Source organism: Trachemys scripta, chromosome 9 (assembly GCF_013100865.1).
Source record: "Trachemys scripta elegans isolate TJP31775 chromosome 9, CAS_Tse_1.0, whole genome shotgun sequence".
NCBI lineage: Eukaryota > Metazoa > Chordata > Testudines > Emydidae > Trachemys > Trachemys scripta.
The window spans coordinates 48,963,293-48,983,121 of record NC_048306.1 but is presented as its reverse complement, the minus strand read 5'-3'; the positions used below and the strand labels follow the sequence as shown (position 1 = coordinate 48,983,121).

Here is a 19,829-nt window from a genome sequence, read left to right as displayed (position 1 = left end):
CCCCACCTCCCTTGCACCTGGACCACCCAGGGAAGCCCCCGCACCTAGACCTCCACTCCACTGAGCCCCAGCCAGCTGCACCTGGACCTCCACCTCATCAAGCCCCCCAGCACCTAGCCCCCCTGCCAAGCCCCATTTCCCCCCACATCCAGACCCCCTTGTGCCCCAGTCATCTGCACCTGAACCCCTTGCAGAGTCCCATTCCCCCACATCTGAAACCCCCCAATGAGCCCCTGAGCATTCACCTCCCCCCAACAAGACACCTGCACCCAGATTGCCCCACACAGAACCCTCTCACCCAAGATCTGGATCCCCCCACACTAAGCACCTCCATTCTTGGATCCTGCTGGACTGAGCCTGCTTGTCCCACCCCTAGACTCGGGGCTAGGGCTGGGTGTGTGAGACTCTGTCCCTCTCGCTTACTGTCTTGGTGCACTGGCATGGAAGGGTAGGGCCCCAGGGTGTTTCTGGGGCAGGCCTGGCCCTCATGCTGTGTCAGGGTCAGATGCAGCCTCACCGCCGAGTTCTTGTCCTGGGGTGTGGGGGGGCCTTCAGGGTGATCTCGCACCTCCATGCAGCCAGTGACCTGTGCTCCCCACTGCCATGCTGTAACCTTCATGTTTATTTATTGACAAATAAAATATGCAGAATTTTGCAGAATTTTAATTTTTTGGTGCAGAATTCCCTCAGGAGTAGGCAGTGCCCATTAGTTCAACCAGTCTCCCTGCAAATGGATTTTTTTTTTAAAACAGGCTTTATGTTTAATTTGTATGATGGCCTCTTTCCATTTACTTTGTGTTTGAACATCTCCTGTAACTGAATTACTTGGAAAATACTGTCTTAATTGTTAAAAATGACCATTCCTAGGCAGACAAAAATTTGTAATAAATCGCTCTATGGTGTCTTGTCTTATGGCCCCATCAGAGTACTTTGGAGCAGCAGCTATAGATAGTAATGCCAGGTGACTTCAGCCCAGCCCTTTATCCTGGTATTACAGAAGTCTGTGTGAGTTAATTGCCCAGACAGAGAATTGGAACAGTATCTCTCCCCCCTCCTTTTGTGCCCAGAGGCAACTGCATAGAGCTCCTTGAGGGGCATTTACTTGGGGATAGGGTAATAGCAAGATTCCTCCTTTTGAGTCCAGGTATTGCCCACGCAACCCAACAACCAAGAAGATGATGTGAGTGAGAGGCCTGACAGAACTAAATTGGAGAACTCTGGGAGTAGCTGCCTTCCTAGAGGATTTTTCATTATTACTCCTCCAGGACATATAGTTATTTTCTAAAGTGGGTCCCTGTCTTATGTTTTGGGTTCAGAGTGGTAAGAATTATTTAATTTAAATACAATATTGGGCAGCATGGCAGAAAAGCAATCAGGATGGGTATGTACAAGCATATCCGAAATGGGAGGCCCAGCATTTTACCTACTTTCATCAGCAACCTGGATTTGCTTTAAGGAAAGACTTACTCTTGGGGGCATATCCTAAAGTAAAATGTGGTGATACTTAGATCTGTTGTTTTGGTTTCCCCCAACCCTTCCCCAGTGACCTTACTCCTCCTCATATGTATGCTTTGGGTCTTCAATCTTTTTGCATCACAAATTTGTGGTATGCCATCATTCAAAAGTAATTCTTTGACAATCTAGCTTTTAAATTATATCTGAGATATCTTTTTATTTTTATTTTTTTAAAGCTCCTAAACGACGCAGACCTGCCCGTTCAATATTTGATGGTTTTCGGGATTTTCAAACAGAAACCAGTAAGTATCTGTGGTTCATTATGGTAGGGTTTCTAGTTTGTTGTGTAACTTTGTGGTGTGGAATGAACAGAGTTATCTGCTATTGGCCATGATCATTGGCTGCAGTCATCAAACAATTTTTAATTTTAAATGAGATTGGAATTTCCTATGCAGTAGGCAATATTCTATTCTAAAACTACTTTATTAATTTTTAATTGTAGTGGTGCCATTACTACTTTTATAATTAAAGATATGTCTATTTATTAACTACAGCTGTCTCCCCACAGATACTAGTGTCACAGTGAGGACTGCTTTTATAATCATTGCAATTTTAAATAGTTGTGAGGTGATTATGTTGAAAATGCCAAGTCATGGAAATATGAATCTTGGCAGATACTGTTGGATCTTGTTGTGACCCTGATGCATACTTCCAATCTTCTAAAACAAAATAAAACAAAAAAACCTGTGAGTGCTCTGTGTCAGTACTGGACAGATGAGTAAAGTACTTGCCATACCAGAACGGACTTTGATAACCCAATTTTAATTCTTCAAAAGCATTTTTCCCCCTTGGTGGTGGGGGATGGAAAGGTGGGGAGAGAACTCAAGAATCCTAGGGGAATTAAAGCTCTGATTCACTAATCTGGTCTTTTGTGTGGCCACTATTGCTATGTGCGTCCTCTTATTAGTCTTCAGATTAGTCCTGGGTTTTGCTTGGCAGCACAGAAAGTTCTCAGTGAATTTGTTTAGCCATTTACCATTGCATCCGCCCACCCATGTGCAAAATCTCCAAATGACAAAAATAATAGAGAAACTCTTCTAAATCATAAAATTTCAAAAAATGACTCCTTTGGCAGTTGTGACAACTGCAGCCTTAATAACTTTTATTGTTATTAATCATTTGTATTACTGTAGTGCCTAAGAGCCCTAGTCATGGACCAGGACCCCTTTGTGCAAGGCACTGTACAAACACTGAACAAAAAGTTGACTATCTTCTACTGGCATCACTCAAAGAGTCTGAGTCAGACTCTTCAGTAATAATCAACCTATTTAAAGGTAGTGTCATTGGCTTCTCTGTGAATAACCTAAACCTACTGCACAACCACATTTTTTGACTCCGACGCATGGTCTCAGACAGTGTGCTTTAAATTATTGGAACAGAAGACATAATGACTGAGGAGTCTATGTTAAAGTTTAGTAATGTTCTGGGAAGTGGTAGATTTAAACAATACAATAGAATTTAGGGTTTAATTACTCTGTTTCCACAAGGAAAGACGTTCCAAAATGTTTTTGACACATCCTTACAGTAATCCAAAGTGGAATGGCCCATGTTGGTGCATAAAAAGTGGAGTCTACAGCTCCGTGATCACCAGCATGGGTCAGATAGGTGGAACATGTGACCTTTTGTCTGTTACTATGGTGTGTGTTACTAAAAGTGATTAATATTGCAGGCAGTGTTTAATTCTTTCATATCACTATACTAAATGTCTGAGAATCTGGAAGCATTCCACCATGTCAACTGTAGCTCTTGAAGAAGGGTATATGATCCAGTTGCATATTCATCTCTTATCTTAATAAAATTCAATAAAAATACACAAATACACCAAAAGCTTTTTCACCTAAATGAAAGCTGGAAACTTAATAGTTAAAGTCTGACACTAATCTGGCCTTTAATGTTTGCAGACATGTTTCCAGGGGCTGCAAAATAGTGATATTTACAGGTACAGGAGGCTTCTATACTCTGGTCCACTGCATACTTGCTTGTGTCCAGTGGAGAGTTGGCTGACCACATGGCCCTGGCTCCCCATTTCCAACTGCTAAACTGCATAAAATACTCTGTGCATTTGCTTTTTTTAGGTAAGCAATTGCTGTAATTCCCCCAAAGATTTCATATGATCACAGATGGGCATGCAAGGTGGCCTCATAATTATGAATGGGAGAGGTGGTATCCACAGGACACTGTTTTTCAAGGTGTGGTATAGACTATAGAAAGAGTTTGAGAACCTCTGACCTATAAGAGGTTGCAATAACTAAGTCGATCAGTGAAAGGATTTAATGTTAAATGTGAGTTTCAAAGAATATTCTATTTATGTGAAGAAATATCTGATTCTGTCAAAGGGGTCCTTCGATGTTTGTGAAGGTGAGGGAACAGGTGAAAGATCAAACTAGAAATATTTTTGGATGTAGGTCTATATTTGAAAAACAGGAGCCTAAATTTAGACTACTAAATCCATATTTGGGCACCAGAATAAGTTGCCTGATTTTTCACAATCAGATCCTACTAATGTGTACGTTTTACAAATCAAAATATATTTAAATAAATGAGAGTTCAGCGTTCAGCACTTCAGAAAATCAGAGCACTTAGTTGCCTTGTTATGGATTTAGAACCTCGACTTTAGGATCCTGTCTTCAAAATAAATCGTGGCCTGTGCACTTTGTAACCTTGTAAAATGATTTCAATCAGGTGAATTTGTATGTAGGGAATAGGGATGAAGGCAGCGTAATGCACTGTTGTGAGTATTTTATCTAATTCAACTCCTGTTCCTCCCGGGGCTGTATAGTTCGACAGGAGCAGGAGCTGCGGAATGGAGGTGCAATAGATAAGAAACTCACTACCCTTGCAGACCTCTTCAGGCCTCCCATCGATCTGATGCACAAAGGCAGCTTTGAAACGGTAGGTTTCTGTCTTTCAATAAGACTACCTATGTGTTAATTGGGCATAGCTTGTAAGCTCTGCATCAGCATGCATATCCAAATTGATTTATAGCGTGATCATACAATAAATTACAAGAAAACAAATAGTCTGCTTCTAAATATTGGCAGCTAGCACTTGCATGTGGTAGTAATTTTATGAGTTATATAGGACTGATCTTAGCAAGTAGTGACTGATTTCTAAAAATGGTGGGCTTGTTATTCACTGTTCTCTTCCCTGGCCCACTCTTTCGTTTTTGTTTTTCCCTTTTAAATGTGAAGATGAGCAGATGTCACTGATGAAAGATTTCAGTGCGTGAGTGAAGCTGACTAGGATGGAAGAATCCTAGTTATTTAAATTCAGGAAAGGTGCTGTGGCTAAAGGTTTTCTGTACAGGTGCTCTGGGTACAGGATTTCTGTGCAGAAGCATGATCTTTCTGCACAGAAGCATGGTGGTGAGGGAAATACTATTCCACAGATCAAGTAGTATGATGATCATCATCATCAATATTGTCCTTGCTCTTCCCTTTCTAAGGAATTCCAGAGCATTGTAATTGCCTGGTTCTCCTGTCTCTCAGATCACTATTTCATCACCAATGTTCCTCAGTGCTCTTCTCTTCTCCCTGGATGCATTGAACCCTTTAGAGGGGATGAGGTAGCACAAGGACAGGTCTCTAACTGCTTCCAAGTCTACACCTCCACTCACTTGTGACCTCTGCCTCTGTGTTCAGTTTTACAATTGTGACCTAGATGACACTAAACTAGGAGGCGTGGTAGATACACTAGAGGGTAGGGATCGGATACAGAGGGACTTAGACAAATTAGAGGATTGGGCCAAAAAAAACCTGATGAGGTTCAACAAGGACAAGTGCAGAGTCCTGCACTTAGGAAGGAAGAATCCCATGCACTGCTACAGACTAGGGACCGAATGGTTAGGTAGCAGTTCTGCAGAAAAGGACCTAGGGGTCACAGTGGACAAGAAGCTGGATATGAGTCAACAGTGTGCTCTTGTTGCCAAGAAGGCTAACAGCATTTTGGGCTGTATAAGTAGGGGCATTGCCAGCAGATTGAGGAACGTGATCATTCCCCTTTATTCGACATTGGTGAGGCCTCATCTGGAATACTGTGTCCAGTTTTGGGCCCCACACTACAAGAAGGATGTGGAAAAATTGGAAAGAGTCCAACGGAAGGCAACAAAAATGATTAGGGGGCTGGAGCACATGACTTATGAGGAGAGGCTGAGGGAACTGGGATTGTTTAGTCTCCAGAAGAGAAGAATGAGGGGGGATTTGATAGCAGCCTTCAACTACCTGAAGGGGGGTTCCAAGGAGGATGGAGCTCGGCTGTTCTCAGTGGTGGCAGATGACAGAACAAGGAGCAATGGTCTCAAGTTGCAGTGGGGGAGGTTTAGGTTGGATATTAGGAAAAACTATTTCACTAGGAGGGTGGTGAAACACTGGAATGCGTTACCTAGGGAGGTGGTGGAGTCTCCTTCCTTGGAGGTTTTTAAGGCCCGGCTTGACAAAGCCCTGTCTGGGATGATTTAGTTGGGAATTGGTCCTGCTTTGAGCAGGGGGTTGGACTAGATGACCTCTTGAGGTCCCTTCCAACCCTGATATTCTATGATTCTATGACTGCATCTGGCATCTCACCCTGATGTCCCAACAACTCAATTGTAATATGGCAAAGACTTGATGGTAAGCTTATTGGGGCAGGGACCATCTTTTTTTTGTTCTGTTTGTGCAGCTGATCCATGACTAGGGCTACTAGAGGAAGTTATTTTTCCACCATCCCCAAAACACTCTCCTGTGCATCAGTTAACCACTATCCTCACTTCCATGTTCTTTGTCATCTTCGCTCTTTTATGCTACTCCTACCCCTGGGACAGCCTCCTTCCTCTTGTATACCTGGTAACTACACAGTTTTCTAGACCCTCCTCAAAACTCACTTCTAGCTAACTACAACTCAGGCACAACTAGCTAACCCCCCCTCCATGTACCTAACTAGATGATACATTTATGAAATCTAGTAAACCTAATGTGACAGTTCTAATGGTCATAAGCTAAAGTTTTTGCCTCCAGAAATATCTAAGATTAAATGTTTGCTTACACCCTCGGATCTTGGTATTATCTTATTTAAATAAATATTTAGATTGTTTGTTCCTGTGTTAGATTCTAAATTCCTCAGGGGAGGGGCCATAGCTTATTTTATAGATACTCCCATCTGTGACATTTACACAAAAGATAGCAGGGGTGGCAGTATCCACTCTAGTTAAGGTTACATGGGCATTTCTATTCAATCCCTTATTTTCAATCATTCAGATTTTTGTAGCTCATCTCTTTGGGCTGTCATTTTCTAGTTTTCATCTGCAACTTAAGTCAACTTACGCACTTCTTAATGTTTTTTTGAGGTTTTCTGTCATGACGAGTTGTCATTTTTAAGTGTGTGTGTGTGTGTGGGGGGGGGGGAAGTAAGCTTTTCCAACTATTTAAAATAAATAAATACAATTTTAAAAATTGCAACTTTTTGCACCAGCCATTCCCCCATCCCTGGTCTAAACTGTTATGGGTAGAAAATTCAATTTTGGCATTGGAAGTAGCTTTTGTTGAGGGAAAAATGCCTTTGAATGTTCCAGTGAGTATTGATTTGTCTTTGATCAAGTTATGACCCATTTTTCATGTGATCAGTACACTTTACGTACGGTTTATTGCTATCTGCATGTGGCAAACTTGGCTGTATTGTGAAGGTGTACATAGCTTGAGGCAAGGATTCTGTAAGAGCCCTGATTTAGTCCTGTAGACCAATGGTTCTCAACCAGTGGTATGCATACCTCTGGGGGTATGCAGAGGTCTTTCAGGGGCTAATCAACTCATCTAGATTTTTGCTTAGTTTTACCACAGCCTACATAAAAAGTACTAGTGAAGTTAGTGCAAACTAAACTTTCATACAGACAATGACTTGTTCATACTGCTCTGTATACTATACACTGAAATGTAAGTACAATATTTATATTCCAATTGATTTATTTTATAATTATATAAAAATGAGAAGGTAAACAGTTTTTCAGTAATAGTGTTCTGTGACACTTTTTTGTATTTTTGTCTGCTTTTGTAAGGAAGTCGTTTTTAAATGAGGTGAAATTTTGGAGTATGCAAGGCAAATCAGACTCCTGAAAAGGGGTATAGTAGTCTGGAAAGGTTGAGAACCATTGTTGTAGACCTTTTAAAGTAATAGGGGGAGCTGCTGTACACTAACACCTAAAGGTTTGCAGGAGAGGGCTCTCTGCAACTCCTCATGTTTGTGGAAAAGAGCTCCTCAGTAAACAGGAGGGGGATTCATTCTTGCAGATCTCCAGAGGTCCATGGCACAGAAGGTACTACTAACAACATGTTACAGTCTTGAACAGCTTGAAACCACCCCCACCTTTCTTTTTAAATAACTAGGAAATTCCACACACACCATAAGCCTGTGTTGAAAGCATTAAGATTGCATGTTTAAACACTGAAGTGTCTCTGAAACTGTAGAAAGTGTGTTGTGTTTTGAGAAACAGTATGTGAGCAAGTAATTAGACTGTCATTGCATGCCATATGCACAAGGAGGCAGAATTGAGATTGCTCATACATTCTCTACCATATTCAGCTTTGCTTAATGTAGACTTCAGTATGGAACAAAAAATTAAAATGGAGTTGAGCCCATGCACTAAACCACTGCGACACTAAATATTGTCTTTGTACATGGATCCGATTAGCGTAATGAAATAGAGGAGAGGTGAAATGAGGTACCGTATTTTCCGGCGTATAAGACGACTGGGCGTATAAGACGACCCCCAACTTTTCCAGTTAAAATATAGAGTTTGGGATATACTCGCCGTATAAGACTACCCCTCTTCCAACGCACACCAAAAAAAAATTAAAAAACCATCAGATTTGATTTCAATATGGTAATTTTAATTCAAATGCTTATGACATGCAGGTACTTAGCAGGAAAACTGTCACTTATAAACAGAAGGCTGTTTGACATCAAACATGTAAACATAAAACAGTGCAAGTGGATTAAACTTTTCCTAATTCACTCTAAAGCTGAAAGGAAGGATAAGACAATAAACCCATGGGAGCTGCCATGCTGTTTGTTTTCTAAGCTGTCAACCAAACTGGAACTGATGATGATAGGAGGAAGATAACAAACAAGAGAGAGAGAGCAAGTGCCGGGCAAGTCCCTGGCGAGTTAGCAACGCCCATCATAACTGCAAGCTACGGTATTTTTACAGGTTTTGCTGGCGTGACAGTTTCCCTTTAAAAGCCTTCAAAATCCTCCTGTTCGTCATCTGATATCATAAGTACATCAGTGACATCTTGTGATACATTTGTAAGGCAGTCATCGTATGGATCGAATTCCGTATCAGATGGTGTGGTCTCAGCTTCGGCTTCCTCTTCATCTTGCCACAAGTAGTCGTCCTCCATACCATCTAATGAATTTGATATGCCACACTTCTTGAAAGACTTGATTACTGTTTCTGCATCAATATCATTCCAGGCTTTTATGACAAACTTGCACAAAACATCCAACTGTGGAGCACGCATGTTTCCTCCTTTTGTGAATGACTTTTCGCCGCTAACCATCCATTCATTCCACCGTTCTTGAATGCGATCTTTAAATGGCTTGTTTAGGCACACATCCAGTGGCTGTACCAACGATGTCAATCCTGCAGGAATAACTGCCGCATCTGTGTTTAGTCTTGCAAGCATTTGCTTGGTGCTGGGAGTTAAATGAGCCCTGAACATATCCCACACCAGTAGACTACATTTTTGAATAAGTCCACCTGGTCGCCTGCTCCATACATTATCAAGCCATAGCTTTACCCCTTCTTCATCCATCCAGCCTTTTTCATTCACATGTACAAAACAACCAACAGGGAACTTGAATTTCGGCATTGTTTTTCTTCTAAAAATAATCATTGGTCTCAGTTTGGCGCCATCAGCTGTGCATCCTAGTACCACTGTAAAACTGGACTTCTCATGTCCTGTTGTTTTAATTAAAATTGTTTTTTCACCTTTTTGATGGACAGTTTTATTTCCAACCATATCAAAATTCATTGGAGTTTCATCCATATTTCCAATACTACTTAACGCATAGCCATGTTTAGTGCGCTGTTGTATTACGTATCGATGGAAACTATTTACTTTGCTATCAAGATCTGCAGGTAATTTTGGGGCAATTTTCATCTTTTGCCTCAGTATCATATTATGCCTTCCCATGAATCTAGTACACCAGGATACAGTGGCCTTAAATCTGTTGCTGTGATCCGGGTTAGATTTGGCCCACTGAAGTGCAAACAAATGTATTTTATTTCGTGTCACTACATAACCGTTTTGGCGATGCTCATTCACCATGTCTGCTACATGTTTTTCGAGTTCTGGCCAATGTGGAGTGCTTCTTCTTAATGCACACTTACCCCTTGGCATACTCTTTAATGCTTTTTCATTTGCTTTCCAGTCCCGAACCATCTTTTCTGTTACTCCATATTGTCTTGCAGCAGCGCAGTTATTATGTTCCATGGCAAAGTTTACAACTTTAGGTTTGAAACTGGCTTCATATTTCTTTCTTCTTGCTGGTGGAGCCATGATGGGGTTTTGACTGTTGGACATTTGTATACTGTACTGTATGTACTGGTGCTATACTGTATGAACAGGTACAGATACTGGTGCTGTACTGTATGTACCTACCACTTACACCTTCCCGGTGAGGCGCCCCCTCACCTCGTCATCGGGCGGGGATGCGGCCGCGGTCGTTTTTGAGCTCCCCCCCACCATATGCGGCGACCGCAGATTCTCCAGTCCGGCTTGGAAGTTTCAGCACCCGCCCTATAAGACGACACCCGGCGTATAAGACGACCCCTGACTTTTGAGAAGATTTTCCTGGGTTAAAAAGTAGTCTTATACGCCAGAAAATACAGTACTTTATGATAGGAGTTACTGTAGAGTACTTGAAGACGAGGGAAATATGCATGAAGAGTGTGAAGATGGGAATTGGGAGGCGATTCAGGGACAGATCATTGGGTTGGAAATAATAAGTGGAGAGTTTAGTCATGGTTAAAAGGAGCGTTGAGTTCTTGCTGGATAGCTCTTGAGAAGATCATAAGTGAACGCTTGTGAATCCTACTCCCAAAAGAACACTTTTGTATGTCACAGGCCTGTCCTCTTCACCACCTCCACAAGCATTGTAGGTGTAATTAGCAGCATCTACTCAGGATGCACATGAAGCTGGCATAGCTAGGAATCTGGTGGTCAGGATTCAGGTGCATTCTTAGATGTTTGTAAGCAGCTAGCCATGTAGCACCTGGTTCTAAACTTTTAATGAGTAAAATGTTTATTTGAACATTAAAAGTGTGCTGCTTCTTTGAAAAGCGTAATAAAAATTATGTTGTAGAGATCAGTGGTGTTTCTGTGTCCATACTGTTAGTTTTCAGGTTAAAAAGATGTCTTCCAACTATCAGTTTTGCTCTAAATCAAGTATGGGTTTGTTTATCCTCACATGTAATAAAGGTTCTGATGGCCAGATTAGGCTATCCTTTAATCTTGTACAATCCCATTAGTCAGTGAGTTTGTATTGGTGTAACTTAATTAGTAAAATACTTATGAATTTCTGTTTCTAACAACAAAAAATACACAGCTATAGGGTTGTGTGGTATAAATGGAACACCAAATATGACCAGCTGTTTGTACCAACCAGTTCAGACTCCTCCTGTTTTACTCTACCACATATGCGCAAGTGAACTTTGAGAAGATGCTGTCCTTTAAAATGTGCAAAAAAAATTTTTTTTTGGTCACATTCTCTCATATATTGGACAGGCAGCATGGTCCAGTAGATCCTATCCCTGTCTGGGGACCTGAGACTGGGGATTCTATTTCTGGCTCTACCACTGACTTGCTGTGACCTTGGACAAGTCTGTGCCTCTATTTCCTTTCCCTTGTGTGTCTAAACTGCAAGCCGTTTGAAACGGACAGTCTGTGTGTTTGTATAGCACCTGGCACAGTGGGGTTCCAATGAATAAACAAACTTGATATTAGTTCTAGTTAGTTCAGTAATACAAAAGGAGTCATTCAGAAATATTCATCACATTATCAAAATAAATTGTGACTGCTATTGAACCAAATCAAGTTTTTGTAGAAAATTCAGGTACTGCAAGTCATTTCTAGGAGTCCAGTGCTTGTCTCATGCTGTAAACTCAATTTTTATTATAAATAAAGGTAGTGGCAAGAGTCTTACTATTTGAAAGGTCACGGTATGAAATCGGATCAATTTTAAAAATGAGTTTAAAGTAATTCTGGCATTACACCTGCCCTGAAGCACTCCCCCTCTTTTCCGTCTCCTCCCTCCCCCCCATCAATCTCTCTAGACTTGTTTTTGTCAATATATTGTATGGGTTTTTCTTGTTCACAAACTTTTAAAGGGGAAAGTGACTATATTTGGGTGGGAGGGGAGTGAAACTGACTACACAAAACGCTGGCAAATACACATAAAAGTAAAAAAATTAGACTTTTTCCCACTGAGTCTTCTTTTTTAAATAGTAATTTAGGCATATGTAACAAGAGTAGGAGAGATTCTGTGCAGACAGAATGGAATTCTTAGTCAGTGTCCCTGTAATCCAGTAGAGTTGAGGGTCAGAGCACAGGACTGGGACCAGGGCTCTTGGGTCTAAATATACATTCTGATATGGATTTCCTCCTGAGCCTTGGGCAAGTCATTATTCCAAAAATTAGACATCAAAATCTATATTTGGGTACTTAAATAAAAGGCTTGTCTCCTTTGGAGCTGGTGAGCATCTTGAAAAATCAGGCCACTTACTTAGATTCCCCTTCTGTTAAATAGGTGCCCAAGGAGTGTTGTAAGGATTAACTAATGAATGAGAAGCACTTTAAAGATAAGTACTAAAGTGCTTATTATGTGAATATGCAAGAGTACTGGCATATCCTATGTGCACCTAATTCCTGGATGATGTCCTTTCAAGTGAATGGAAAATTAGGCCACAATTGGTCTGTCAACTGGCCATGCAGAAATCTTATTACCTAGGTGTTTAATGTGAGGTCCTATGTACAGTAAGTAAACTTGAACCAGCTTTCCTTAACATATACAAGTCCTAACTAAATTGTCAATTAAATGAAGTATTAGAATTGGAATGGTAATATTGAGGTTTTAAATTTACAATTCACTGATACGAGTGGGTAGATAAGACAAGAAACTTCATTCTAAAAGTTAAAGCTTAGGTTCTGAAGAAGACAGTAAAATCTGGTGAAATACCCTAAACCTTTGAATTTGCTCCCCTCCCCCCCATGAGTAATGCAGTTAGTGCAACCTCATGTAAGTAAATCTTTTTTTTTTTTTTTTTTTTTTTTAGGAAAGTTCATCACTATTTCCAATCTATCCTGGAGATGTGAGCATTCCTACTTTTGATAAAGCCCTCTTTTTTTCAACAGGTTTGACAATTCAGCTATCAGAATTACATTCTTGATCAAACTCCTACCATTAACTTGCAACCAACCAATCAGACAATGCCAGCTTTGTGACTCAAACCAGTAAGATCTCTTCCTGCGACTTCAAACCCTCCCATTCCTCCCCCGCCACTTGCAGTCTGAATGAGCATCAGAAAACGACTCCTGATTTGGCAGTCACACCAAAATTAAGTTTAACAACATAAAATCCTAGAAAAAATGAATAGTGGGGGAAAAAGAGGCTGTTGTATAAATACAAGTCCCCAGTCAGTAGCTTTAGCCTATTTACACAGAAAAGGGGTCCACCAATTTTCCTTTTGAGTAACCAGGTCTTTCCTCTGCTATCAGATGTGACTCACTTCACTCTGTTTTCTCTGAACAAATGGTTAATTCAGATTTTTTTCCATTTTCAGTCTTTTGCTTCTCAAGTTGCTTCCTCTCCCTATCCTCCTGGGCTTGGCTTGTTGAACTCAGTTAACCAAAGTGCGATTTTAATTTTTATATTTTTTAAACACATTTAGGCAACTTGAAATGCAGTTAAGCAGGTCTTCTAGCCCTGCCCTCTGTTTGTCAGGTGTTTGAGGATGACTTTTGCTAGTTCTGATCATCCTTTCTACTGTAAAGGGGTTTTGGTGAAGCCTGGTGCACAAATCGAACCCATCATTGCTGGCGTTGTTTCTGTCTAGCCTTTTGTTTTTAAATAATGTATTCTTTCTGTCTGCTTGAAGGCCAAAGAGTGTGGTCAGATGCAGAATAAATGGCTCATGATTAACATCCAGAATGTGCAGGACTTTGCATGTCAGTGTCTCAACCGTGACGTCTGGAGCAATGAGGCTGTGAAGAACATTATCCGGGAGCATTTCATTTTTTGGCAGGTAAGAGGCTAATAGAGATACGTTGAAGGTAGAAATTGATGGGAGTGAGGCAACAAAAACAAGCCTCTTGTAGTTTATAAACAAAACAAAACCCAGTGCTCTCTAAGAACTGCCAAGAAAGATTGAATTGTGGATTTAATCTCACATTACCGAAATGAGTGTATATTAAAACAATTTTAAAAGCCAGGTATTCAAAACTAGCCTTTTTGGGTCTATGACCTTTCTACACTAACAAAATCCACTTACTAATGTTTGGACGAGTTAATGGGAATTGTGTACATACAAAGTGTAGAGTATATGGGAAAATAAAGACACATTTTGTTCAGTTTTGAGGCATTAACTTTTTTCAAATTTGGTATTCTGTAGGTATACCATGACAGTGAGGAAGGACAGAGATACATACAGTTTTATAAACTGGCAGATTTCCCTTATGTCTCCATTCTGGACCCCAGGACAGGTAAGATGAAGGACAATACATATAAACTTCAGACAGACTGCTGATTGTAATCTGGAATGTTTAGTTCTGCTTGTTTTTGGCAGTGCTAGTTAATATGGGTTAAAACATGTAAATTATTTTGTAACATTCTAAATGTCTGTATACAAACAGCAACATTTTCTGAGAGGCACTGAAGCCGTTAAAGATTATGTGGACTAAGAATCTAACAAAAGAACTAAATGAATAAAAATCCAAGTTCTGCACAAATTTTGCGTAGTGACACTTGATTTCAGTTTAGCTTGCTAGCTTCATCTGTCCATTTGGAAAACAAAATTGGTAACACTTTTTGGCCAAATCATGAACTGGCTTTGAAGTGCCCTCTAAAGGGCTAATTTAAACCATGTTATAAACAAACATTTCTTTACTTGTGGTATTTAAAAACACCTTAGACCGTTAAAAGTGAAATAATTTTAAAAATCTGTTCACTCACTAGTGGTGCTCTTTGTTTACTATTTTCATTTCTCTCTGCTTGAATAATGCAAATCTGAAGTCGGTTATTTACTTTTAGGGTCTTAGTCTGCAAACTGACCTGAAGAAGAGCTCTGTATTGCTCGAAAGCTTGCCAATTTCACCAACAGAAGTTGGTCCAATAAAAAATACTCTCACCCACCTTGTCTCTTTAATATCCTGGGACCAGCACTGCTACAACAACACTGCAAATCAAAAGTTAATGTCATAGTAGCATGTTAGGCACTACCAGGAGGTTCAGAAATTATTATTTTAGTCACATCTTAATTTTAAATATCAGTGCAATATTTGGCTTTGACCCTTTTTTTGGAATGCTGGACAAAATGAATCTACTGTGGTGTGGTTTTTTTAAGGTCCCCAAGGAATCTTCTGATTCTCTTCCCCTCCCCCCAAACCATCACTGGTCCTCAATTTCCTCATACTGAATTATTGGTTTCTGTAATGAGTGCTGACCTGAGATTTCTTACTGCTAGATAACAATAAAAGAATCTGCTTTACTGAAACTCAGGCTCGGATAATCCTCCTGATTTTTATGTATGAAGGTTATACATATAACTGAGGTTCTAACGGTAACTTCTCTCTAGTGCTCCTTCCAAAGGGATTGAATTGCAGTTTACTTAGGAGTCTTTATTCCTGGTGGGCTGCAGCCCTTTGAGAATCCCAAACCTCGCTATTCTGTTTAGAACTAGTCACTTAGTATGTGACTATAGGAAAACCAGGTTCTGAGATCTACTCCCTTCCTTCACTGGCCTTTTCATTGCAAGCTTAAGAAAGACCTTGCAGTTGTATTAGGGTTGTTCCATTTAAGCTTTTGTTGTATAAAATTAAGCCTTAGTTACTTTTGCTTCTCCAGTCTTGTAATCTTCCCCATTTATTCTTATTTTAAGGTAGACAACAAATAAACATATATTGTAATGAGTTAAGTTTATGGAAAGAAACCTCACAGATTGGGATGTCAGATCCATCCAGGCAAAAGATTGAGTTATTCACGTTGAAGAAATCTTAACTATGAATTTATTGTCTAAAAACTTGAATTTTAACATTCCATTCATTGTGTGTGGTATGCATACATTCTTGCATATAGGAAAGAAGCCATTACTTCTGTTCTGATGAGCACTTTAAACGGAGACAGGCTCGTACCTCTAGCTTGGTGGGGCCATGAATGAGGGTCTTTAGAAGATGTGAAAGCTTTGGAGAAAAGGACACTGCCTACCTTTAGTATAAAAAAGGTGTAGGGGCCTCCATAAATCCACCCTTGCTTCCTCACCACCTCATCAGTTTTGCAGAACAAAAATGGACCTTTATAAAAAAAACCTAATAAGCATTATGTGCTTTAAAATAAATTTGTTTTATGTTCCTAGTTGCTAAGCAAAAATCTCTTGAGGGTCCTCTCAGTGAAATGAGGTCCAATGTTCCTGTGTGTTCCGTAGGCCAGAAATTAGTGGAGTGGCACCAACTGGATGTAACTTCTTTCTTGGACCAAGTGACTGGTTTCCTGGGTGAGCATGGGCAACTGGATGGACATTCTACCAGCCCTCCCCAAAAATGTTCCCGCTCTGTAAGTATAAGGCCTTGTGGATAGGGGGAGGGAAAGAGAAAAACAGCACATTTGTGTCTGGTCCAGTAGAACCTTTCATCCCACTGCATGGGAAATGCAAATAGACTTGTGTGAACTAACAAGTGAGTAAAAGCACAAAACATGCAGATAATGCATCAGAGAAAGTACTTTCTCTCCTTTTTGATCAGTAGTTTTGTTTTGTTTGCTACTACATAATCTGTAGTATTTGTTACAAATGTAATGGCCTTAGTAATATGAGCTTTCACAACAGCACTTTGCTATTAAAATTGCTAGGTAGAAATGAGAGGTTTGTTGGATTTGAATTATGAGGTGTAAATATTAGAAAGGATGCACTATAATTTAAATGTTGTTTATTTGATTGATGTTATGGGGGTGAGGAATTCTTTTCTGTAGTTGGGTTTTCAACCATCTGTGGTATCCCTAACCTCTCGACCCCCACACCTCCAAATAAAATAAGAACTAAGTGGTAGGGTTGGTGTCTTGGAAGGACGGACTGAAAATAAAGGTGAGAGGAAAGTACAGGTACTTGGCACTAGAGCTTGTTCTCCCGCCACCTGGTTCACTTGTACAGGTTTCTAGGATACAATAATCCTAAAAGGAAGCTTTTTAAAAATACTCATTGTGATTTTAATGTCATGCAAAATGTCTTTCAGTAAACTACTACAAATTTCAGTACTGGAGTTAATCCATGAAAAATGTAGAATGCATAATTTCCTTTTTAGATTAGTTAATCTCAATAGAATTGCCTCTTTCAAAATGATGACGCTTCTGTCGCTCTTTACACAATTGTTTTTCCTGCTAATTGTACCCCAGACTTGGATTCTTACAGATTCCAGAGGTTTTTTGTGAGCAACTAAACTAAAACCCAAGCACCTTGCTGTAACTTGTGCAGTAGCTTTGTATGTGTCTTTTGAGTGATTCTTCAATATAAACTAAGCCCTGATGAAATTTGCAAAAAACAAATTGAAGGGGTTGCAAGCAGAGGACAGAACCAAATTACTGAGTGATCTGGAAAGGCTAGGTCATCAACTAAAGAAAATTTGGGACTAGAACTGTCAACTCCTGAGCCCTGGGAGAGGGAGAGATTCATCCAGCAGCTGCACAGATCACATTAAAAGAGTGGTCCCCACAATGTGGGGCACAGCTCCTTAAGGGGGTGCAGAGGAATGTTCGTGGGAGGGGCCACGTTAGGCCAGCCCCTACAGGGGCTGGGGAGGGAGCATTACCTACCTCCTCTCTGCCCCCTGGCTGCAGCCTTGCGTGCAACTGCAGACCCACCCTGGGCCACCAGCCACTACCTGCTGGCCTGGCTGCAGCTCTGGCCCCATCCTCAGCTCCCAACTGTGCCTCCTGGGGGGTGGGAGGCAGCAGGGATAAGGGAGGGTACTACATGAAAAGTTTGGAACCACCACATTAAAGGGAGCTTATTACGACTTGCCTCTTTATTATAGACCTTTAGTACTTTTCCATGCAGACAAATACTGTAGCTGCCATATGGAAATCAAGACTGGACAGTTGAAAGAGTGCAGGTGATCAACCAAATTATAAAGGTTTGGGAATGATTGAAATAGGCATTGCTTCAGAGAATATAGTGGAGTTGGGGAGGGGAAGATGTCAATTGTGGAGAATTTACGTATTTCTCAAAAAGGAGAAATACTTACGGGCTTTAAAATTGTAGAACAGCTGGCTGCCACACCATTTAATCATTATACACCTATCAGGTGTCACCTGAGAACCCTTTGTTAAAGTCCTCTAATTCCTGTTTAAAACGTTTTGCTTAGTTATTTGTTTTTTCATTTCTGTGTTATGGCTATATCAAACAGGAGAGCCTCATTGATGCTAGTGAGGATAGTCAGATGGAAGCTGCCATCAGGGCCTCCCTGCAGGAGACGCATTTTGATTCCTCCCAGGTCAAACAGGACAGCCGATCAGATGAGGAGTCTGAATCTGAGCTTTTCTCTGGAAGTGAGGAATTTATTTCTGTTTGTGGCTCTGATGATGATGATGAGTCCGAGAATCCTGCCAAGTCTAGGAAGTCTCCACACAAGGACTTAGGGTGTAGGAAAGAGGAGAGCCGGAGGCCTCCGCCTGAGCCCCCCACAAGGACTGAGCCTGGAACAACATCAAACCATCGAGTAGTGTCCAGCATTGATGCTGGGATACTAGAGGAATCAGCTGACAAGCCTGACAGTGCAGTGGAGGGATTGGATGTGAATGGTGAGCTTTTCCCCTTTAATCGTAACTTTAAAAAAAAAAAAAAAAAAAGGCTTTGCAACAGCCTTTTTATATTATCCAGCATGTTTAAGTCCTAATTTTAAGAACACTTTTTCTGTCTTTATCCTTATTTAAAGTTTGCCATTTGGATACATCCCTCTACTTTCAGCAGCATGAAATGACGTCGCAAATCCCAAGAACCTGTTAATCACTGAACTGTAATCTGAGTTTCTATTGTTCTGAGGGCCCATCTATATTAGAGAAATTGGCATTCGTGTCATGTAGATGTGTGTAGTGAGGCTCGCACCAGTGAGGTATGCTGCACAAATGTAAGTCCTTTTGCACTTATGCAGCAAATCTGCACTCATGTGGTTGTATCGGTGCACATTTTCCTAGTGTAGATGGACCTCAAAAGTTCCTTTCCTTCCTCCCCTCCCTCCCCCTTTCTCTGCTGGTTGGCAGTAGGAATACAGCAGTTTTCCACGAGATAGTGCAGCAGTGTACAAGTAGAGAGTGCACTAAAGAGAGGGGAATGGTATTCACATCAGTTTGGTATGCAAATAGTTATGATGTCAGCAGAGGGCTGCACCTTACTTCCCTTTGCTGTGGTTTCCCTGTGGAGATGGGGGGAGGGGGCGATACCAGTCACTGGTTTTAACTTAATCAAAATCCCTGTTTTCTTTCTTTATTTATTTTTAAAAATACATATAACAGAAGTTCATCTTCATGGACCAAGCTTTGCAGCTCACCTTTAAGACTTTTTTTGTTAATTTCCACACTAATCCTCTTTTCCCATAGAGTGAAGTACACCATTTAAATGTACAAAAAAGCTCAATTCAGATGCCCTGTTGTTAACCTGTAGCGACTTACTTTACACTAGGACCGAAGGCACAGCTGATGCTAAGGTATCCAGATGGAAAGAGGGAACAAATTTCACTGCCTGAACAAGCTAAACTTCTGGTAAGTGAAGCTAATTGGAGATCCTTGTTTGAATGGAAGAGAGATGAAACTAGATAATACTTTTTTGTGATGGCACTATGAAATTAGATTTAACCAAATATGAAAGTGATTGCTATAGATATGGAGGGGCTTGTTCTGTCAGACTATGAGGCTTCTTCCTTGCTATATAACTATCTTCCCACATTACTCCTGAGGGCATTCTGTGCCAAAAAAATAAAAATTCTGTACCAAAAATATTATGCGCACAATATTTTAAAATTCTGCAAACAATTTTTGTCAAATAAATGTGGCTGCTCCAGCATGGCATTGGGGAGCACAGGGCA

The 19,829-nt window shown here is 40.6% G+C and overlaps 1 protein-coding gene across 2 annotated transcripts in view; it reads left to right on the top strand.

Annotated features, from left to right (window-relative positions):
- The window catches only part of UBXN7 (UBX domain protein 7), a 43,957-nt gene that overhangs the window by 12,251 nt on the left and 11,877 nt on the right, over positions 1 to 19,829 (top strand). For both annotated transcript variants that reach the window (XM_034780884.1, XM_034780885.1), the window contains exons 4-10: positions 1,692 to 1,757; positions 4,295 to 4,407; positions 13,643 to 13,789; positions 14,156 to 14,246; positions 16,184 to 16,311; positions 18,156 to 18,549; positions 19,427 to 19,506. In XM_034780884.1, coding sequence (XP_034636775.1) covers positions 1,692 to 1,757; positions 4,295 to 4,407; positions 13,643 to 13,789; positions 14,156 to 14,246; positions 16,184 to 16,311; positions 18,156 to 18,549; positions 19,427 to 19,506 — 1,019 coding nt within the window. The remainder of the gene's footprint in view (positions 1 to 1,691; positions 1,758 to 4,294; positions 4,408 to 13,642; positions 13,790 to 14,155; positions 14,247 to 16,183; positions 16,312 to 18,155; positions 18,550 to 19,426; positions 19,507 to 19,829) is intronic.